Genomic DNA, 22,376 nt, shown 5'->3' with positions numbered 1-22,376 from the left:
GTAGAATAATTATAAACAATACATTTTTTCATATAACTTACTTTGTGCTTCAGCAATTTACACCCCCCCCCCCACACACACACATACAAAAGGAAATTATTTGTATAATATTTCATGATAAATAGATACTTTATCAATCTCCAAGAGAAATTAATAATAATAATAATATAATGTTGGGGTGGCGCTGTTTAGTTATTTCAATGCCAGCCCCCCCCCCCCCCCCCCCACCCCCCTTACACCAGAAATCGTCATGGGGCGGATCTTAAATCCAGTGGACGTCCCCAGCAGTGCTGAAATGCACCCCCGTCAATGTGGTCAGTCATTTCACCGACAAGATCTTCCGTGGAATTAAATCTCACAGACGCTTTTGCACCATTTTTTTTGCGTCATTTTCACCAAACGGAAGCCGCGTCCTGGACCTCCACTGGGGTGTGCATTGCGTGTCCGTGAGAACAATGACGTCCATTGTGTTAAAACAGCCATGCCGAAGGTACGTGCTGCTCGGCATTGTTGTTCTTTTCTGCACTGTTCGTGAAATATTAGCCTCCGTGACTCATTATTCGATACCGGAGGAAATGAAAGAAGGGTCCGTGGTTGCAAATCTTGCCACCGATCTCGGATTGGATGTTAAAACACTGAATCAGAGGAAAATGCGTCTGGATATTATTGCAAATAAGAAATATCTGGACGTGAAGAGAGACACCGGGGAGCTTTATATTGTTGAGAAGATTGACAGAGAAAATATTTGCAACACGAAATCATCGGCGTCTTGTTATCTCAGACTGGAGGTGATTCTTGAAAATCCTGTGCGCATTTTTAACATCGAGGTAGAAATAATGGACATGAATGACAACGCCCCTCAATTTAGAAGAGACGCCATTCATTTGGATATATCTGAATCGACACCTAAAGGGGAGAGGTTCTCTCTCAGCAACGCCGTGGATCCTGACGTGGGCAGCAATACAGTGAAAACATACCAGCTGAGTGAAAGTGAGCATTTTAACATTGAAGTTCAAACTGGAAGAGAAGGAACAAAATTCGCAGATTTGATATTAAAAAAGAATTTAGACAGAGAGCAGCAGGCTGTGCATAATTTAATACTAACAGCAGTAGATGGCGGTACACCCCCTCGTTCTGGTACTGCCAAAATTATTGTTCAGGTCTTAGACACTAACGACAACGCCCCTTTGTTTGATAAATCTATTTACAGTGTTAAAATCATGGAGAATTCTCCAATCGGAAGCCTTGTTATCGATTTAAACGCTACCGACTTAGATGAAGGCTCCAATTCTGATTTAACATATTCATATAGTTTATACACACCAGAGAAAACACAAGGAACCTTTAACCTGAATCCTTCTACTGGTGAGATTACTGTTAAAGGGATGTTGAATTATGAAGATTTTCGCATTTATGATATGGAAGTTATAGCAGCCGACAAAGGAGTCAACAGTTTATCAGGACAATGTACGATCAAAATTCAAATTGAGGACATGAATGACAATCATCCGGAAATATCCATAAAATCTTTCCAAAGTCCGGTCAGCGAGAATATCGATGTCGACACGGTGATAGCCGTGGTCAGTGTGAGCGATAAGGACTCAGGTGACAACGGCGTGGTGGATCTTCACATTCCTCCTAATATGCCTTTTCAACTGAAAGAGTCATCTGATAACTATTATGAGTTGGTGGTCTCGGAGCCGTTAGACCGTGAGAAGGTTCCAGAATATGACATCACCTTCACCGTGACAGACAGAGGCTCCCCTCCTTTAAGCGACAACGAAACAATGACTTTACATCTGCTGGATGTGAATGACAACGTTCCACACTTCCCTCAGTCCTTTTATACCATACGTGTGATGGAGAATAATGCTCCTGGCGCCTTGCTCAGTTCGCTCAGCGCGTTTGACCCCGACCTCCACGAGAACCAGTACCTGGTTTACTTCATCCTGGAGAAGGAGATAGCCAACACCTCCATGTCCATGCTCTTCTCCATTAACCCGGAGAACGGTAACCTGTACGCGCTGAAGACTTTTGACTATGAAATGGAGAAGGACTTTCTTTTCCACATCGAGGCCAGAGACTCCGGTTCTCCTCCGCTCAGCAGCAACGTGAGCGTCCACATCATTATTGTAGACCAGAACGACAACGCTCCGGTTATTGTCTCTCCCTGGCGAGCACATGGCTCAGTCGTGGAGGAGAAGATCCCCAGATCCACGGATAAAGGTTCTCTGGTGGCCAAGGTGATAGCCTTGGATGTGGACTCGGTGCACAACTCTCGCATCACCTACCAGTTCCTGCAGGTGGCCGACGCCACCTTGTTCAGTCTGGACCAGTACAACGGAGAGATCCGCACCATGAGGATGTTCAGTTACAAAGATCCACGCCATCAGAGACTGGTTGTTGTTGCCAAGGACAACGGGGAGCCCGCTCTATCTGCTACGGTCACCATCAAGCTGTCTACAGTGGAGACTGCTGTGAAGGCCTACTCAGACATGACTGAGGTGCCTCTGGAATACGACATCTTCTCAGACCTCAACCTGTATTTGGTCATCGGTCTGGGTTCCGTATCCTTCCTGCTGCTCATCACCATCTTGGTCACCATCGTTTTGAAGTGTCAGAAGGCCAAGCCCAGCATGGCGGCCCCCCCGTCCAGGAACAGTGTCATCAGCGAGAGGAACTCCACCATGGCAGATTCCACTCTGGTGTCCAACGATGCCTACTGGTACAGTCTGTTTCTAGCAGAGACCAGGAAAGGAAAGCTGGTGGTCAGACAGCCTCTGCCAAAGGGCTCCAGATACATCGTGTCCAGTATTCCCAGGAGCACAGGCATGTCTGAGACCAGCGGTTCTGCTACTTCTACTCTGCAGGTATGGAGCGACATGCTATTGATTTGTTGTTTGAATCCGTATGATAATATAGTACAATTCAGTACATTAATTTTGCATATCAAACTAATTTTGGTATTCAACATCGTCCGGTTGTGTGTCATTCAAGTCATTCATATTTCTTGTAAATCCTGATTCTACAACAATCAGGTGAACTAAAAAAATATAATGCTTAACACTGGGATGGGGGGGGGGGGGGGGGGGTATGCTGTAGCCTATCCCAGCTTATTTTGAGCGAGAGGTGGGGTACATCCTAGACTGGGAATACATATTCATATGAAAAGGAACCATTTTACTTTTGTCATAACCACCACTGGGGGGAAAACAACAAAGACCACAATTATTTTGAATGTTGACTTTGACTTTTTATTTTTTTTTTATCTTAGAACACCTTTACAGATTACTTACCAACAAGTCATCATGACTCGGTGTTAAATTTTACAGCACTTTTTAATTAAAGTCAGTTTTTGACTAAGATGTATTTTAGTTTTAGACATACTTTACTCAAATTGAATCATGTTTTTAGTCGAGTAAATTACACAGCATATTAGTCAAATAAAACTTAACCATATTTACACAAATATAAAGTATACGGCATCTCAAGACATTAATTTGAAAACTTACATTTTGGTTATATGCAAAGTATCCAAATAAAAATACAACACAAAGTAGACCTTCTCTCTATGAATATATAATTCAGTCAGTAATTTCACCTTAGTTACTTCTCTGAGTCCGTGTTTGTTTATGTATGATGGACGTGTACGTTTATCCAAAACAGCTGTTTGGAAAAGCCATGATTGGCATTAATCATATTTGGCATGCATAGCAATTTTAATCAAGTATAACTTTGAATTCAGCCGAATATAAACATTTGTTTGTTTCATTTAATTTTCTAAACCACTACTGGTAATGTAGCCAGTTGTGTTTTGGTGTTTCTTGGTGTAATGTGGGACATTTAGAGGCAAACAGAGACAACACCTTTAATGTTGTATTTTGCCATAAAAACATGAAATTAGAAAATAAATTCTAAAACCAAATTCTATTGAAAAGCAATGTACTTCAGTCTGTATTTAGTTTTTATTTTATTTTAGTGGTCTTTACCTGTTAACAAATCTTGGTGAAATAGGGTGTAATGCCGCAAAAATACAGGTTGTGGCGCTGTTTACTTTGCAATAATCGTCACCCGCAGCAGCTTTGACATTTCAGGTTGCACGTCGTGCTGAGCTCCGACAAAAAGGCGTCAAACGAGGCTTTAGGATTTCAGCATCTAACACATTTTGTGGGATTTACCATACTTGGAATGGGATTCAAATAAGGATATTTAAATTATTGTTTGTACGGACGATTGACGTTTAAGGAACAATTCACCAATAATGCGGCCTCATATCACAATGTGGTCCAGAAGGTACGTGGCGTTCGTCATTGTTTCCTCCTTTATTGTTTCCAACAATGCTTCAGTTACTCATTATTCCATCCCAGAGGAGATGAAAGAAGGATCTGTTGTTGCTAATCTTGCTAGTGACCTGAGCTTAGATGTGAAGACGTTAGACAAAAGAAAGATGAGGCTCGACATCATTGCCAATAAGAAATATCTGGACGTGAACAAAGAGACTGGAGAACTGTACATTGTGGAGAAGATTGACAGGGAACACCTTTGCACGAAAACGCTGACATTGTGTTACCTCAAAATGGAAATAATACTTGAAAATCCAATCCGAATATTCAACATTGAACTGGAGATTTTGGATATGAATGACAACGCCCCTCAATTTCGGAGAGACGTCATTCATTTGGACATATCAGAATCAACACATGCTGGAGAGAGATTCTCTTTGAGCAACGCCGTGGATCCTGACGTGGGCAGCAATACAGTGAAAACATACCATCTGAGTGAAAGTGAGCAATTTGAGATTGAGGTTCAAACCGGAAGGGATGGATCCAAATTTGCAGATTTGATATTAATTAAGAATTTAGACAGAGAGCAGCAGGCTGTGCATAATTTAATACTAACAGCAGTAGATGGCGGTACACCCCCTCGTTCTGGTACTGCCAAAATTATTGTTCAGGTCTTAGACACTAACGACAACGCCCCTTTGTTTGATAAATCTATTTACAGTGTTAAAATCATGGAGAATTCTCCAATCGGAAGCCTTGTTATTGATTTAAACGCTACCGACTTAGATGAAGGCTCCAATTCTGATTTAACATATTCATATAGTTTATACACACCAGAGAAAACACAAGGAACCTTTAACCTGAATCCTTCTACTGGTGAGATTACTGTTAAAGGGATGTTGAATTATGAAGATTTTCGCATTTATGATATGGAAGTTATAGCAGCCGACAAAGGAGTCAACAGTTTATCAGGACAATGTACGATCAAAATTCAAATTGAGGACATGAATGACAATCATCCGGAAATATCCATAAAATCTTTCCAAAGTCCGGTCAGCGAGAATATCGATGTAGACACGGTGATAGCCGTGGTCAGTGTGAGCGATAAGGACTCAGGTGACAACGGCGTGGTGGATCTTCACATTCCTCCTAATATGCCTTTTCAACTGAAAGAGTCATCTGATAACTATTATGAGTTGGTGGTCTCGGAGCCGTTAGACCGTGAGAAGGTTCCAGAATATGACATCACCTTCACCGTGACAGACAGAGGCTCCCCTCCTTTAAGCGACAACGAAACAATGACTTTACATCTGCTGGATGTGAATGACAACGTTCCACACTTCCCTCAGTCCTTTTATACCATACGTGTGATGGAGAATAATGCTCCTGGCGCCTTGCTCAGTTCGCTCAGCGCGTTTGACCCCGACCTCCACGAGAACCAGTACCTGGTTTACTTCATCCTGGAGAAGGAGATAGCCAACACCTCCATGTCCATGCTGTTCTCCATTAACCCGGAGAACGGGAACCTGTACGCGCTGAAGACTTTTGACTATGAGATGGAGAAGGACTTTCTTTTCCACATCGAGGCCAGAGACTCCGGTTCTCCTCCGCTCAGCAGCAACGTGAGCGTCCACATCATCATTGTAGACCAGAACGACAACGCTCCGGTTATCGTATCTCCCTGGCGAGCACACGGCTCAGTCGTGGAGGAGAAGATCCCCAGATCCACGGATAAAGGTTCTCTGGTGGCTAAGGTGATAGCCTTGGATGTGGACTCGGTGCACAACTCTCGCATCACCTACCAGTTCCTGCAGGTGGCCGACGCCACCTTGTTCAGTCTGGACCAGTACAACGGAGAGATCCGCACCATGAGGATGTTCAGTTACAAAGATCCACGCCATCAGAGACTGGTTGTTGTTGCCAAGGACAACGGGGAGCCCGCTCTATCTGCTACGGTCACCATCAAGCTGTCTACAGTGGAGACTGCTGTGAAGGCCTACTCAGACATGACTGAGGTGCCTCTGGAATACGACATCTTCTCAGACCTCAACCTGTATTTGGTCATCGGTCTGGGTTCCGTATCCTTCCTGCTGCTCATCACCATCTTGGTCACCATCGTTTTGAAGTGTCAGAAGGCCAAGCCCAGCATGGCGGCCCCCCCGTCCAGGAACAGTGTCATCAGCGAGAGGAACTCCACCATGGCAGATTCCACTCTGGTGTCCAACGATGCCTACTGGTACAGTCTGTTTCTAGCAGAGACCAGGAAAGGAAAGCTGGTGGTCAGACAGCCTCTGCCAAAGGGCTCCAGATACATCGTGTCCAGTATTCCCAGGAGCACAGGCATGTCTGAGACCAGCGGTTCTGCTACTTCTACTCTGCAGGTATGGAGCGACATGCTATTGATTTGTTGTTTGAATCCGTATGATAATATAGTACAATTCAGTACATTAATTTTGCATATCAAACTAATTTTGGTATTCAACATCGTCCGGTTGTGTGTCATTCAAGTCATTCATATTTCTTGTAAATCCTGATTCTACAATGATCAGGTGAACTAAAAAAATATAACGCTTAACACTGGGATGGGGGGGGCGAGGGGTATGCTGTAGCCTTTCCCACCTCATTTTGAGCGAGAGGTGGGATACACCCTAGACAGGTAATACATATTCATATGAAAAGGAACCATTTTACTTTTGTCATAACCACCACTGGAGGAAAAACAACAAAGACCACAATCATTTTTGTCATCATAAGAATGTTGACTTTTTACTTTTTATTTTTTTTTCTATCTTAGAACACCTTTAAAGGTTACTTATCAACAAGTCATCATGACTCAGTGTTAACTTTTACAGCACTTTTTAATTAAAGTCACATTTTTGACTATGATGTATTTTAGTTTTAGACATACTTTACTCAAATTGAATCATGTTTTTAGTCGAGTAAATTGCACAGCATATTAGTCAAATTAAACATAACCATATTTAGACAAATATAAAGTATACGGCATGTCAAGACATTTATTTGAAAACACTTACATTTAGGTTATATGCGAAGTAACCAAATAAAACGACAACACAAAGTAGACCTTCTCTCTATGAATATATAATTCAGTCAGTAATTTCACCTCAGTTACTTCTCTGAGACCGTGTTTTTTTTATGTATGATGGACATGTACGTGTATCCAAAATAGCTGTTAGGAAAAGCCATGATTGGCATTCATCATATTTGGCATGCATGGTCTTTTTAATCCAGTATAACTTTGAATTCAGCAGAATATAAACATGTATTTGTTTGATTTTCTAAACCACTACTGGCAATGTAGCCAGTGGTGTTTTGGTGTGTTTATGATGTAAAGAGGGACATTTAGTGGCAAACAGAGACAACACCTTTAATGCTGTATTTTGCCATAAAAACATGAAATTAGAAAATAAATTCTAAAACCAAATTCCATTGAAAAGCATTGTACTTCAGCCTGTATTTAGTTTTTATTTTACTTTAGTGGTCTTTACCTGTTAACAAATCTTGGTGAAATAGGGTGTAATGCCGCAAAAATACAGGTTGTGGCGCTGTTTACTTTGCAATAATCGTCACCCGCAGCAGCTTTGACATTTCAGGTTGCACGTCGTGCTGAGCTCCGACAAAAAGGCGTCAAACGAAGCTTTAGGATTTCAGCATCTAACACATTTTGTGGGATTTACCATACTTGGAATGGGATTCAAATAAGGATATTTAAATTATTGTTTGTACGGACTATCGACGTTAAAGGAACAATTCACCAATAATGCGGCCTCATATCACAATGTGGTCCAGAAGGTACGTGGCGTTCGTCATTGTTTCCTCCTTTATTGTCTCCAACAATGCTTCAGTGACTCATTATTCCATCCCAGAGGAGATGAAAGAAGGATCTGTTGTTGCTAATCTTGCTAGTGACCTGAGCTTAGATGTGAAGACGTTAGACAAAAGAAAGATGAGGCTCGACATCATTGCCAATAAGAAATATTTGGATGTGAACAAAGAGACTGGAGAACTGTACATTGTGGAGAAGATTGACAGGGAACATATTTGCAACACTAAATGGACATCATTGTGTTACCTGAAAATGGAAATAATACTTGAAAATCCAATCCGAATATTCAACATTGAGCTGGAGATTTTGGATATGAATGACAACGCCCCTCAATTTCGGAGAGACGTCATTCATTTGGACATATCAGAATCAACACATGCTGGAGAGAGATTCTCTTTGAGCAACGCCGTGGATCCTGACGTGGGCAGCAATACAGTGAAAACATACCATCTGAGTGAAAGTGAGCAATTTGAGATTGAGGTTCAAACCGGAAGGGATGGATCCAAATTTGCAGATTTGATATTAAAGAAGAATTTAGACAGAGAGCAGCAGGCTGTGCATAATTTAATACTAACAGCAGTAGATGGCGGTACACCCCCTCGTTCTGGTACTGCCAAAATTATTGTTCAGGTCTTGGACACTAACGACAACGCCCCTTTGTTTGATAAATCTATTTACAGTGTTAAAATCATGGAGAATTCTCCAATCGGAAGCCTTGTTATCGATTTAAACGCTACCGACTTAGATGAAGGCTCCAATTCTGATTTAACATATTCATATAGTTTATACACACCAGAGAAAACACAAGGAACCTTTAACCTGAATCCTTCTACTGGTGAGATTACTGTTAAAGGGATGTTGAATTATGAAGATTTTCGCATTTATGATATGGAAGTTATAGCAGCCGACAAAGGAGTCAACAGTTTATCAGGACAATGTACGATCAAAATTCAAATTGAGGACATGAATGACAATCATCCGGAAATATCCATAAAATCTTTCCAAAGTCCGGTCAGCGAGAATATCGATGTAGACACGGTGATAGCCGTGGTCAGCGTGAGCGATAAGGACTCAGGTGACAACGGCGTGGTGGATCTTCACATTCCTCCTAATATGCCTTTTCAACTGAAGGAGTCATCTGATAACTATTACGAGTTGGTGGTCTCGGAGCCGTTAGACCGTGAGAAGGTTCCAGAATATGACATCACCTTCACCGTGACAGACAGAGGCTCCCCTCCTTTAAGCGACAACGAAACAATGACTTTACATCTGCTGGATGTGAATGACAACGTTCCACACTTCCCTCAGTCCTTTTATACCATACGTGTGATGGAGAATAATGCTCCTGGCGCCTTGCTCAGTTCGCTCAGCGCGTTTGACCCCGACCTCCACGAGAACCAGTACCTGGTTTACTTCATCCTGGAGAAGGAGATAGCCAACACCTCCATGTCCATGCTGTTCTCCATTAACCCGGAGAACGGGAACCTGTATGCACTGAAGACCTTTGACTATGAGATGGAGAAGGACTTTCTTTTCCACATCGAGGCCAGAGACTCCGGTTCTCCTCCGCTCAGCAGCAACGTGAGCGTCCACATCATCATTGTAGACCAGAACGACAACGCTCCGGTTATCGTATCTCCCTGGCGAGCACACGGCTCAGTCGTGGAGGAGAAGATCCCCAGATCCACGGATAAAGGTTCTCTGGTGGCTAAGGTGATAGCCTTGGATGTGGACTCGGTGCACAACTCTCGCATCACCTACCAGTTCCTGCAGGTGGCCGACGCCACCTTGTTCAGTCTGGACCAGTACAACGGAGAGATCCGCACCATGAGGATGTTCAGTTACAAAGATCCACGCCATCAGAGACTGGTTGTTGTTGCCAAGGACAACGGGGAGCCCGCTCTATCTGCTACGGTCACCATCAAGCTGTCTACAGTGGAGACTGCTGTGAAGGCCTACTCAGACATGACTGAGGTGCCTCTGGAATACGACATCTTCTCAGACCTCAACCTGTATTTGGTCATCGGTCTGGGTTCCGTATCCTTCCTGCTGCTCATCACCATCTTGGTCACCATCGTTTTGAAGTGTCAGAAGGCCAAGCCCAGCATGGCGGCCCCCCCGTCCAGGAACAGTGTCATCAGCGAGAGGAACTCCACCATGGCAGATTCCACTCTGGTGTCCAACGATGCCTACTGGTACAGTCTGTTTCTAGCAGAGACCAGGAAAGGAAAGCTGGTGGTCAGACAGCCTCTGCCAAAGGGCTCCAGATACATCGTGTCCAGTATTCCCAGGAGCACAGGCATGTCTGAGACCAGCGGTTCTGCTACTTCTACTCTGCAGGTATGAGTCAATTGTACACGTAATTTGCAGTGCAAGAATACTTTGTTTATCGGAACGCTTCATCACCTTTGCAATCATGTGACGGTTTCAGATAAAGATCTTTCCTGATCTTCTAGATGTGTCAATAATAATTGATCCCAGTATATAATGAAGATATAATGCCATGATGGGGCAGTGTGTTGGTTTCCAGAGCATGTGAGCAGTTTGGGAACATTATTTTTGAGGTGCGTGTCTGGGTGCTTTGCTTAAGTGTTGCATTAGTTGAGCCATGTATATCAATCATATCCAGAATCGAACCTGTTGCCTTTCGATGTCAAGCCACATTCTTAACCAAAGTACAAAACTGTCTACGTGGAATAATTATAAACAATACATTTTTTCATATAACTTACTTTGTGCTTCAGCAATTTACACCCCCCCCACACACACATACAAAAGGAAATTATTTGTATCATATTTCATGATAAATAGATACTTTATCAATCTCCAAGAGAAATTAATAATAATAATAATGTAATGTTGGGGTGGCGCTGTTTAGTTATTTCAATGCCAGCCCACCCCCCACCAGAACATCGTCATGGGGCGGATCTTAAATCCAGTGGACGTCCCCAGCAGTGCTGAAATGCACCCCCGTCAATGTGGTCAGTCATTTCACCGACAAGATCTTCCGTGGAATTAAATCTCACAGACGCTTTTGCACCATTTTTTTTGCGTCATTTTCACCAAACGGAAGCCGCGTCCTGGACCTCCACTGGGGTGTGCATTGCGTGTCCGTGAGAACAATGACGTCCATTGTGTTAAAACAGCCATGCCGAAGGTACGTGCTGCTCGGCATTGTTGTTCTTTTCTGCACTGTTCGTGAAATATTAGCCTCCGTGACTCATTATTCGATACCGGAGGAAATGAAAGAAGGGTCCGTGGTTGCAAATCTTGCCACCGATCTCGGATTGGATGTTAAAACACTGAATCAAAGGAAAATGCGTCTGGATATTATTGCAAATAAGAAATATCTGGACGTGAAGAGAGACACCGGGGAGCTTTATATTGTTGAGAAGATTGACAGAGAACATATTTGCCCCACGAAATCATCGGCGTCTTGTTATCTCAGACTGGAGGTGATTCTTGAAAATCCTGTGCGCATTTTTAACATCGAGGTAGAAATAATGGACATGAATGACAACGCCCCTCAATTTAGGAGAGACGCCATTCATTTGGATATATCTGAATCGACACCTAAAGGGGAGAGGTTCTCTCTCAGCAACGCCGTGGATCCTGACGTGGGCAGCAACACAGTGAAAACATACCAGCTGAGTGAAAGTGAGCATTTTAACATTGAAGTTCAAACTGGAAGAGAAGGAACAAAATTCGCAGATTTGATATTAAAAAAGAATTTAGACAGAGAGCAGCAGGCTGTGCATAATTTAATACTAACAGCAGTAGATGGCGGTACACCCCCTCGTTCTGGTACTGCCAAAATTATTGTTCAAGTCTTAGACACTAACGACAACGCCCCTTTGTTTGATAAATCTATTTACAGTGTTAAAATCATGGAGAATTCTCCAATCGGAAGCCTTGTTATCGATTTAAACGCTACCGACTTAGATGAAGGCTCCAATTCTGATTTAACATATTCATATAGTTTATACACACCAGAGAAAACACAAGGAACCTTTAACCTGAATCCTTCTACTGGTGAGATTACTGTTAAAGGGATGTTGAATTATGAAGATTTTCGCATTTATGATATGGAAGTTATAGCAGCCGACAAAGGAGTCAACAGTTTATCAGGACAATGTACAATCAAAATTCAAATTGAGGACATGAATGACAATCATCCGGAAATATCGATAAAATCGTTCCAAAGTCCGGTCAGCGAGAATATCGATGTCGACACGGTGATAGCAGTGGTCAGTGTGAGCGATAAGGACTCAGGTGACAACGGCGTGGTGGATCTTCACATTCCTCCTAATATGCCTTTTCAACTGAAAGAGTCATCTGATAACTATTATGAGTTGGTGGTCTCGGAGCCGTTAGACCGTGAGAAGGTTCCAGAATATGACATCACCTTCACCGTGACAGACAGAGGCTCCCCTCCTTTAAGCGACAACGAAACAATGACTTTACATCTGCTGGATGTGAATGACAACGTTCCACACTTCCCTCAGTCCTTTTATACCATACGTGTGATGGAGAATAATGCTCCTGGCGCCTTGCTCAGTTCGCTCAGCGCGTTTGACCCCGACCTCCACGAGAACCAGTACCTGGTTTACTTCATCCTGGAGAAGGAGATAGCCAACACCTCCATGTCCATGCTGTTCTCCATTAACCCGGAGAACGGGAACCTGTACGCGCTGAAGACTTTTGACTATGAGATGGAGAAGGACTTTCTTTTCCACATCGAGGCCAGAGACTCCGGTTCTCCTCCGCTCAGCAGCAACGTGAGCGTCCACATCATCATTGTGGACCAGAACGACAACGCTCCGGTTATCGTATCACCCTGGCGAGCACACGGCTCAGTCGTGGAGGAGAAGATCCCCAGATCCACGGATAAAGGTTCTCTGGTAGCCAAGGTGATAGCCTTGGATGTGGACTCGGTGCACAACTCTCGCATCACCTACCAGTTCCTGCAGGTGGCCGACGCCACCTTGTTCAGTCTGGACCAGTACAACGGAGAGATCCGCACCATGAGGATGTTCAGTTTCAAAGATCCACGCCATCAGAGACTGGTTGTTGTTGCCAAGGACAACGGGGAGCCCGCTCTATCTGCTACGGTCACCATCAAGCTGTCTACAGTGGAGACTGCTGTGAAGGCCTACTCAGACATGACTGAGGTGCCTCTGGAATACGACATCTTCTCAGACCTCAACCTGTATTTGGTCATCGGTCTGGGTTCCGTATCCTTCCTGCTGCTCATCACCATCTTGGTCACCATCGTTTTGAAGTGTCAGAAGGCCAAGCCCAGCATGGCGGCCCCCCTGTCCAGGAACAGTGTCATCAGCGAGAGGAACTCCACCATGGCAGATTCCACTCTGGTGTCCAACGATGCCTACTGGTACAGTCTGTTTCTAGCAGAGACCAGGAAAGGAAAGCTGGTGGTCAGACAGCCTCTGCCAAAGGGCTCCAGATACATCGTGTCCAGTATTCCCAGGAGCACAGGCATGTCTGAGACCAGCGGTTCTGCTACTTCTACTCTGCAGGTATGAAGGCGCAAATGAAAAGTTATTGAACCTCACATATCAGAGGGTTATGAGATCTTTAAATGAATAATATTTTTTGTCATATACTACTGACGCCTCCTCATTCTTGGTTCTGAAATACGATATCATCTCCAATCAGATTAATTACTGTTGCATTTTTTTTTTTTTTACAAATGTGACAATCACATTTTAATAACATACTGGAATTAATATTGGTCCGCATAGTAGGCAAGTGGTTAGCATGTTGGCCACACAATCAGTAGAACATATGTTTGGTTTGCATTTTCTCCCTGTATGTATATGGGTTAAGTTGACCATTTGTGAAATTATAATCTGCACAAGCTGGGTTTTATTTTGCTGCATAGCACCATAACAATATGATCCAATATCTAGTTTATATGCCGAAATCGCCTGGTCGATATTATTGGACATTCCGAAACATACTATAAGTACTTAAGAAGTTTCTGGTTAACATGATAACGAACTAGACAAATTATGCTATCTACTACAAGAAAAGGTTTCCTACATCCTGTATGAACTTAGGTGACATTCAATTCTTCATCGATCAGTTCTAATACGACGTTGGACCATCATTTGTGGCTATAAGGCATCGACTCTTCTGGGAAGGCTTTCAACAAATGGGTGTGGGAATTTTCAGACACATGATGTTGGTCTAGAAGGCCTGGATCGCAGTCTCCGCATGCAGGCTTTCCATGTTCTTCCACGCCAAACTTGCGGAGATGCCATTCTCAAACTGTTCCTACAAAGCTGGGTGTGTGATATTGTCCATAATCTTTTGATATGCTGAAACATTTTGGGTCACTTTTGTGGAACGAAGGTGCCATTACGTCAGCGATTGTAGCAGAAAAGGCTATGGTGGTACACGAGACAAAAAGTTGTGGAACACTGCTTTATACCTCCACACTTGGTGCTCAACCATGGAAAACCACTCCATTAAGATCCTTGCACACTATTCTTAAAGTAATATGAAGTTGTAACAATGGTCCTCCTGCATGGTCCAGGCCTGGACATCCCTGTGCTCGATCCTGGAATCACACATTTCCTCTTTCTGAGGAGCAAGCCAGTAGGCTCGAAGCCCAGGCTTTTAACCATCTGACCAGTGCAGCTTTTAAGGCATCAGGGAGAGATGTTTACTTCATGTAAGCATGGCTAAGCTAGCTGGTATTTGTTATAAAAAGGCCACCTCCGGTTTGGAGGTCTGAAGCGATTTACTGTGCAGAAAGTTGGCGATCTCTGTATTTGATGTGCCTCAGCATCTGCTGACTCTGTCATCATGTGGCCTACTACTTGGCAGTGGCGTGGAATGTTTAGAAGCAAATACAAGATGTTTGTTGTTTGAGGGAGGTTGTTTATCCAACCATTGGGTTCTCAGCAATAACAATGGCAAATATTAACAGAACTCTCTTCTTATCTGGACTTTCTTTCTTTACTGGGAGTAGAGCTTCTTGGTAGGACATTGGAGAACACATGGAGAACATCATATGCAAGTGAGACTTTCACAATCAGGTCTCATTGACCTCTTCACATATGCAACTGAAGTTCACTGAACAACTTATTGTACAATAGTGGCTAAGTTGCTATCGCTACCAATGGCTTCCACTCTGGTATAACATATGGAATATTTAGTTGTGTTACATTTCAGAACTGGACTTGTTGCAGAGGTGGACTCCGGTCACTGTGCCATGCTGGAGTTGACCTAGCAACCTGTGGGTGCTTGATAAGAGAGGACAAGCTAGATTTGATTTATCTTTTGGGGGAATTCAACAGTTGCTGTAGAAAATTTACATACAGATTTTATAATCCTGCGGCCATGGAAGTTATTGGAACTCCTGGATTCAGTTATTATCATAGGCGAGTGAATACTTTGGGAATGTAGTTTTATATTTAGATTAAAGGCTATCATTGCATATGTGAAATATTGTGAAAAAAAATACTTATAGTTGGTGTCTCCCAGGTCCTAAATGTCAATTATAGCAAGCAAATTTATTAGGTTCATCCATCCATCCATCCATCTTCTATGCTACAAAGCACATCAGCACAACAAGTGGCTTTTCTCCACCCACATCAACCCCCCCCCCCCCCCCCCAAAAAAAAAAAAACCCAAAACAAAACAGTTGGACAACACAAACTAAACATTAGACATAACTTTTGGGTCGTTGCAATACTTTAAATATATTTAAATGGTATAATGGTTTAATTTGAACATGCATCAGATCACAATTGAATGCATCACATAATCAGTTCACAGTTCCACATGTCCAAAAGGAGTAGGAAGAAGCAAAGCTTATTAAATCCTACCCCTCCATCTGGTACTTTTACAATCAGTAACTGTTACATTTGTTCACTTCCTGCTTTCCATAATACAGTTTAAGTTTTTTAAGTTTTTTTTTTTTAATAATGTACCATACAATGACATAATGGGTACCATAGTAACTGTCAATGTAAATGTCACATTAATGGGTATTTAATAAGTGAATGTAACTTTTTAACATGTATTTAATCATTTCCCATATAGAATTATTGAAAACATTTAAATCACAATATGATAAAAACAAACAAAATGACGACTAAATATAATCTGCACATTTTATAATTAAAGGAAAGCTTTCACACAATTATCAAACCAAAATTTTAATAATGCACTTATTCCAAAACGACAGTTCAGGTCGCTGCAGTCCACCAAAACATCCTGACTATGAAGTCATATTTATAAGTCTTTTCTATTGGCTGCTGGTCGAGGAGGCGTGGCGTGCATAAGCCAGTCCAAAAGAAGCCTCGTCCTGCAGCAGAGGGAGTCTTTTTCTGCGTCTTAAAAAGGCGGATTTGTGATTTCACGTCATATTTCGTTGTTGCAGAAACGAATTATTATCAAAATGAATTGTGTGGCTCTTGCGTGTTCGTGGGAAGGATATGTTTGCGTGTTGCTTTTTCTTTGCTCCACGATGAACACCGTGTGGGGCGTCACTCATTATTCTGTGCCGGAAGAAATGGAGGAAGGGTCCGTTGTTGCTAATTTGGCGTCGGATTTGGGCTTAGACGTGAGGACGCTGAGCAGAAGAAAAATGCGCATCGATGTCGTGGCAAATAAGAAATACCTGGATATCAACAAAGACACCGGAGAGCTTTTTATTTCGGAGAGAATAGACAGAGAGATGCTGTGTCCCCTGAAAACGACCACTTCCTGTTTTCTCAAATTAGACGCAACCATTGAAAATCCAATCCGGATGTTCAACATTGAAGTAGAGATCACGGATATTAACGACAACGCTCCTCATTTCCGTCGAGGGACCATGCACCTGGACATCTCCGAAGCCAGCCCGGCGGGAGAAAGATTCTCTCTGAATAACGCCGTGGATCCAGATGTTGGTTCGAATTCCGTACAGAACTACCATTTGAGCACCAGCCAGCATTTTAACATTGAAATCCAGACCGGAAGAGACGGTTCCAAGTTTGCGGATTTGATTCTAACCAAGATGCTGGACAGAGAACAGCAGGCTGTTCATCATCTCATTCTCACTGCTGTGGACGGTGGACTTCCCACGCGCACTGGGACCGCTAGTATTATTGTTCGAGTCCTGGATGTCAATGACAACGCCCCTTCTTTTGAAAAAGACACATATTCCGTGGACGTGATGGAGAACTCTCCTATTGGCAGTTTAGTGATTCAAATGAATGCCACAGATTCGGATGAAGGCTCCAATTCTGATGTGCATTATTCTTATAGTTTGTACACATCAGAAAAAACACAAAATATGTTTAGTTTGAATCAGGAAAACGGTGAAATCAGAATAAAGGAGATGATTAATTATGAAGATTTAAAATTATATGAAATGGAAATCATAGCAAGCGATAAGGGTCTTAACTCCTTATCGAGTCAGTGTAGACTAACCATACAGGTGGCGGACATGAATGACAACCACCCTGAAATTTCGATTAAGTCGTTTCTAAGTCCACTGAATGAAAACACGCCTGTAGACACGGTGATAGCCGTGGTCAGCGTGAGCGATAAGGACTCAGGTGACAACGGCGTGGTGGATCTTCACATTCCTCCTAATATGCCTTTTCAACTGAAAGAGTCATCTGATAACTATTATGAGTTGGTGGTCTCGGAGCCGTTAGACCGTGAGAAGGTTCCAGAATATGACATCACCTTCACCGTGACAGACAGAGGCTCCCCTCCTTTAAGCGACAACGAAACAATGACTTTACAGCTGCTGGATGTGAATGACAACGTTCCACACTTCCCTCAGTCCTTTTATACCATACGTGTGATGGAGAATAATGCTCCTGGCGCCTTGCTCAGTTCGCTCAGCGCGTTTGACCCCGACCTCCACGAGAACCAGTACCTGGTTTACTTCATCCTGGAGAAGGAGATAGCCAACACCTCCATGTCCATGCTGTTCTCCATTAACCCGGAGAACGGGAACCTGTACGCGCTGAAGACTTTTGACTATGAGATGGAGAAGGACTTTCTTTTCCACATCGAGGCCAGAGACTCCGGTTCTCCTCCGCTCAGCAGCAACGTGAGCGTCCACATCATTATTGTGGACCAGAACGACAACGCTCCGGTTATCGTATCACCCTGGCGAGCACATGGCTCAGTCGTGGAGGAGAAGATCCCCAGATCCACGGATAAAGGTTCTCTGGTGGCCAAGGTGATAGCCTTGGATGTGGACTCGGTGCACAACTCTCGCATCACCTACCAGTTCCTGCAGGTGGCCGACGCCACCTTGTTCAGTCTGGACCAGTACAACGGAGAGATCCGCACCATGAGGATGTTCAGTTACAAAGATCCACGCCATCAGAGACTGGTTGTTGTTGCCAAGGACAACGGGGAGCCCGCTCTATCTGCTACGGTCACCATCAAGCTGTCTACAGTGGAGACTGCTGTGAAGGCCTACTCAGACATGACTGAGGTGCCTCTGGAATACGACATCTTCTCAGACCTCAACCTGTATTTGGTCATCGGTCTGGGTTCCGTATCCTTCCTGCTGCTCATCACCATCTTGGTCACCATCGTTTTGAAGTGTCAGAAGGCCAAGCCCAGCATGGCGGCCCCCCCGTCCAGGAACAGTGTCATCAGCGAGAGGAACTCCACCATGGCAGATTCCACTCTGGTGTCCAACGATGCCTACTGGTACAGTCTGTTTCTAGCAGAGACCAGGAAAGGAAAGCTGGTGGTCAGACAGCCTCTGCCAAAGGGCTCCAGATACATCGTGTCCAGTATTCCCAGGAGCACAGGCATGTCTGAGACCAGCGGTTCTGCTACTTCTACCTTACAGGTAAAATTATTTAGTAATTTCACAACAGTGATGAAGAGAGGCTGGAAATCCAAATTATATATCAGAAATCTTCCACTTTCATGCATCTGGATTATTAATCTGCATGAAAACTCTAAAGTTGTTTTTTTTAATTTAATAAACTTGTAAGAAAATGTATAATCACATCATTAAATAATATCACCAGATGTAACTTGAGGGCTGTTTTGCTCTGTGTGTTGTTTGTTTTTAGAAAGCTGAATAATATTTGTAATTCAGTTTGAGAGCATAACGTGTGTGTGATTAATGTATGATTCAATATTTTTAAATATGCCGCAAAAATCAAACAGTGGAACTTGCAATGAAGTGTTTTCTGCCTTTGCTGGGGTGGACTGGGAGTTAAAATAACCACAACTAAAGTACACTAAATATTGTGGTCATGTATACAAGTATCACATACTCTATGTATGTATCATGCATGTTTATGTCAATTAGGTTCTTCATATATGTAGAACAACATATCCATATCTTGTCTAACACCCCTACCCAGGTCCAGGGTGGAGATGTACCCACTGTGGGTCACTTAAAAATGATCTGATGTATGATTGTGTTCATTTGAAACGAAAGTCAACAGCATTAAACCTGTTGAACGTGGTGACATCACAACATGGTTTCGTCCCGGCATCAAACCACACAGGATACCTTAACCATGAAACGTGTCCTAATATTGCCTTGTAATGACTTCTGCTCACTTTTTAATTGTTGTTTTCTTCTTTCCCACTCTAAAGTATCCTAAATGAGGGAAGTCCACTCGGCAGCATGGAGGTATGCAGGAGTCTCGCTCCCTCACAATGGAGACTTTTTTTTTATTTTCGGGGTACACTGTTTGACTTTTGTTCCTCTTTGTTCACTTTCTGACACATTGTTTTCCCTCTTGGTGTCCACATTTGTCTGCTTTTGATCACATCACTGTTTTCTCTTAAAGCTCTGTAAATGTTTCTAAATACTGACAAGGACAAATAGTTCAAAAATGCGGACAAATCCAATGCAATAATCACATGTATAGGTGATTATATAATGATGATAGAGTCCGACGTGATTGGATCATTTGTAGCAAATGTGTGTTGTCCTTGTCAGTATGCGTGAACAAAGTGATGGATCAACTGCAGTGAGTCCTTCAATGCACCGTCTGACTAACATGCTAACTGCTGTTCTTGCTTATGAACAACATTTAATCATATAAACAGTTACAAATTCATGCATGTGTTTTTCCCCTATTACTGTATTTTCTGGACTATAAGTCGCTCCGGAGTATAAGTCGCACATGGCCAAAAATGCATAATTCGGTAGAAAAAAAACATAGCTAGATAGATAGACTTCCTTTATTGTCATTGCACAATAACACAGCAGTGAAATTGCCAACAAAATATCGTTGCCTGGCTCCCGTATAATAATAAATAATAATAATAATGTGGAGAATAAATAGATGACATCAAATATGAACAACAATGTACAGCTTAACAGTAAATAATTGCACTAAATCATAAAAAATAAATAATAAAAAATTGCACAAATAATTTTGAATAAATAATAAGATAAGATAACTCGCACTGGAGTACAAGTCGCATTTTTTGCGGGTCATTTATTTAGTAATTTATTTAAATTTATTATTATTAACTACTTGACCAAAACAGACATTACGTCCTCTTGGAAGGCAAGTTATAATAATAATAAAAGAATAGAGAACAGGCTTAATAGGTGTAAGATATGCTAACACAATGCTTATTCAGCTACATAAAAAATAAACAGAAACAGAAAAGGTGTCCAGTGTTTATGGAACATAAATAGTTTTTTTCAGTTATAAGTTGCTCTGGAGTATAAGTGACAGGAACAGCCAACCTATGAAAAAAAGTGTGACTTATAGTCCGGAAAATACAGTAAATGATGATTGTTCATAGATAAATAAACTGGATTAGTGCTGATTCTGACCGTGTTTATTAATATAAATAGACCAAGTTGCCTCTGACCTATTTTTTTGTGCAGGAAATGTGCAAAAGGAGCTCTGTCATCCAGTTACTAAGCAACCACACTCACTGTCACATTTCCAGAGCATGTAATTGATATAGACCGTTACGTCTCCTCTATGTATTTAGGTGACGTGCTTAACCGTTCCACGCCTTCTGTCTTCTGCCTGCAGCCCTTTGTCGTAATGGCACACCAGTCTGGTTATTTTATATCTTATATAATTTCATCTCACCGACAGGCCTCCACAACCAGCAGCACCAGATCTACATAAGGCCGGAACTCCTTGCTGCATATCGGACCAATCCTGACTGGAGAGATGACCTTGCATTGACATCGCTCTCGTGCCCTTCATGCTCAGCCTGGTTCTTCACACTCCAGACCCGGCTGATGGATTCGAACACTGACCCGCTACCCTCTCCCTCTTCTTTCTTTAAGCACATGAAAAGCCAATCAAAGCCTTTCCAATAATCTCTTCATCGTGCATGATGTGACTGCATGGCTTCAACCACAATCTCAAACGTCATCCATCAGAAAAGTGTTGAAGGAGGTCTTACTTGCCAAGAAATAGACTGAGATGTGCGGATTGTGGGAAAAAAGGAGACTATTTGAGTGGACAGGGGAATGTCGAATTGCCTACAAGAGACTGTTTTCCCTCTTAAAAAGGAACAGCCATTATGTGTAGTTTACACTTGTGTTGCCAATTATCCACAACAATGGTAATGGTAATGGTTTTTACCATTGATCAATGGCACAACTTATACAAACAAAGCACCAATGCGAGTTTTCTTCAATCCAAATTTTGTAAATAGCGTATTTAGGTTTTGTAAATGACGTTGTGCTTTATATGTAAGCAAGGCCCACAAATTTGGATTTAGGATTCTGTACAAAAATAATGCACTACAATCCTGGGAAATCTTGCATTAATTATTACCTCCAAGTCTGTTTTGAAATGATGGTCCAATAAATAAATTGCACATGGAAGTGAATCCACTACAATTAGTGCATAGTAGTAGTGCATAACTTTTCCTATATACAAAATAATCTTCCATGATGAAGTAAATCCAACACAATACCTATTTTGAATTTGAATTTGCATGTCATAACCATAGTAAGACTTTTTATAAAATTCATTTTCTGTATTATATCATATATATTCTCTTGGTACAAGCTACAAGAGGGACCAACGGTATCAGAAGTACATTGCATTGTCTCCTAAAGAACTGCATTTGAATGTTAAGGACTCAAGTCAACTGAAGTGTGTAAAATATGACAAAGTACACGTGTATCTAACATATGTTGTTTACTTTTTTATTATTTTTTTTAATTTAAGAAGCCAAACTGTGGATGCTCCTTAATATCATCAACCTTGTCTGATGTTGTACAACTCAAAGCCTATAGCATACAG

The 22,376-nt window shown here is 42.3% G+C and overlaps 5 protein-coding genes across 6 annotated transcripts; all 5 read left to right on the top strand.

The window, feature by feature from the left end:
* The first annotated feature begins 252 nt into the window (after positions 1-252).
* On the top strand, positions 253-3,023 carry LOC131110654 (protocadherin beta-16-like). Its single transcript, XM_058063941.1, has one exon. The coding sequence runs from the start codon at positions 456-458 to the stop codon at positions 3,021-3,023; it is 2,568 nt and encodes an 855-aa protein (XP_057919924.1). The 5' UTR covers positions 253-455.
* A 185-nt stretch (positions 3,024-3,208) lies between these two features.
* LOC131110252 (protocadherin beta-16-like) lies at positions 3,209-21,311 on the top strand. Its single transcript, XM_058063172.1, has 3 exons — positions 3,209-8,096; positions 19,735-19,771; positions 21,210-21,311. Exon 1 carries the CDS (start codon positions 4,262-4,264, stop codon positions 6,815-6,817), a length of 2,556 nt encoding a protein of 851 aa, XP_057919155.1. The 5' UTR covers positions 3,209-4,261; the 3' UTR covers positions 6,818-8,096; positions 19,735-19,771; positions 21,210-21,311.
* On the top strand, positions 8,083-10,480 carry LOC131110653 (protocadherin alpha-C2-like). Its single transcript, XM_058063940.1, has one exon. It carries the CDS (start codon positions 8,083-8,085, stop codon positions 10,474-10,476), a length of 2,394 nt encoding a protein of 797 aa, XP_057919923.1. The 3' UTR covers positions 10,477-10,480.
* Positions 11,244-13,673, top strand: LOC131110254 (protocadherin alpha-C2-like). The gene has a single exon (XM_058063175.1). The coding sequence runs from the start codon at positions 11,253-11,255 to the stop codon at positions 13,671-13,673; it is 2,421 nt and encodes an 806-aa protein (XP_057919158.1). The 5' UTR covers positions 11,244-11,252.
* On the top strand, positions 13,697-21,357 carry LOC131110253 (protocadherin alpha-C2-like). 2 transcript variants are annotated; one of them, XM_058063174.1, is made up of 3 exons: positions 13,697-18,970; positions 19,735-19,771; positions 21,210-21,357. In XM_058063174.1, the coding sequence occupies exons 1-2, from the start codon at positions 16,562-16,564 to the stop codon at positions 19,744-19,746; spliced, it is 2,421 nt and encodes an 806-aa protein (XP_057919157.1). In that variant the 5' UTR covers positions 13,697-16,561; the 3' UTR covers positions 19,747-19,771; positions 21,210-21,357. The 2 variants fall into 2 exon arrangements, with proteins under 2 accessions (XP_057919157.1, XP_057919156.1); XM_058063173.1 differs by lacking the exon at positions 19,735-19,771 and having other exon boundaries at positions 21,210-21,350.
* Positions 21,358-22,376: the final 1,019 nt, after the last annotated feature.

The sequence above is a fragment of the Doryrhamphus excisus genome, chromosome 23, assembly GCF_030265055.1.
Source record: "Doryrhamphus excisus isolate RoL2022-K1 chromosome 23, RoL_Dexc_1.0, whole genome shotgun sequence".
In the NCBI taxonomy this organism is placed as follows: Eukaryota; Metazoa; Chordata; class Actinopteri; order Syngnathiformes; family Syngnathidae; genus Doryrhamphus; species Doryrhamphus excisus.
This window is presented reverse-complemented; position numbering and strand designations above follow the sequence as displayed.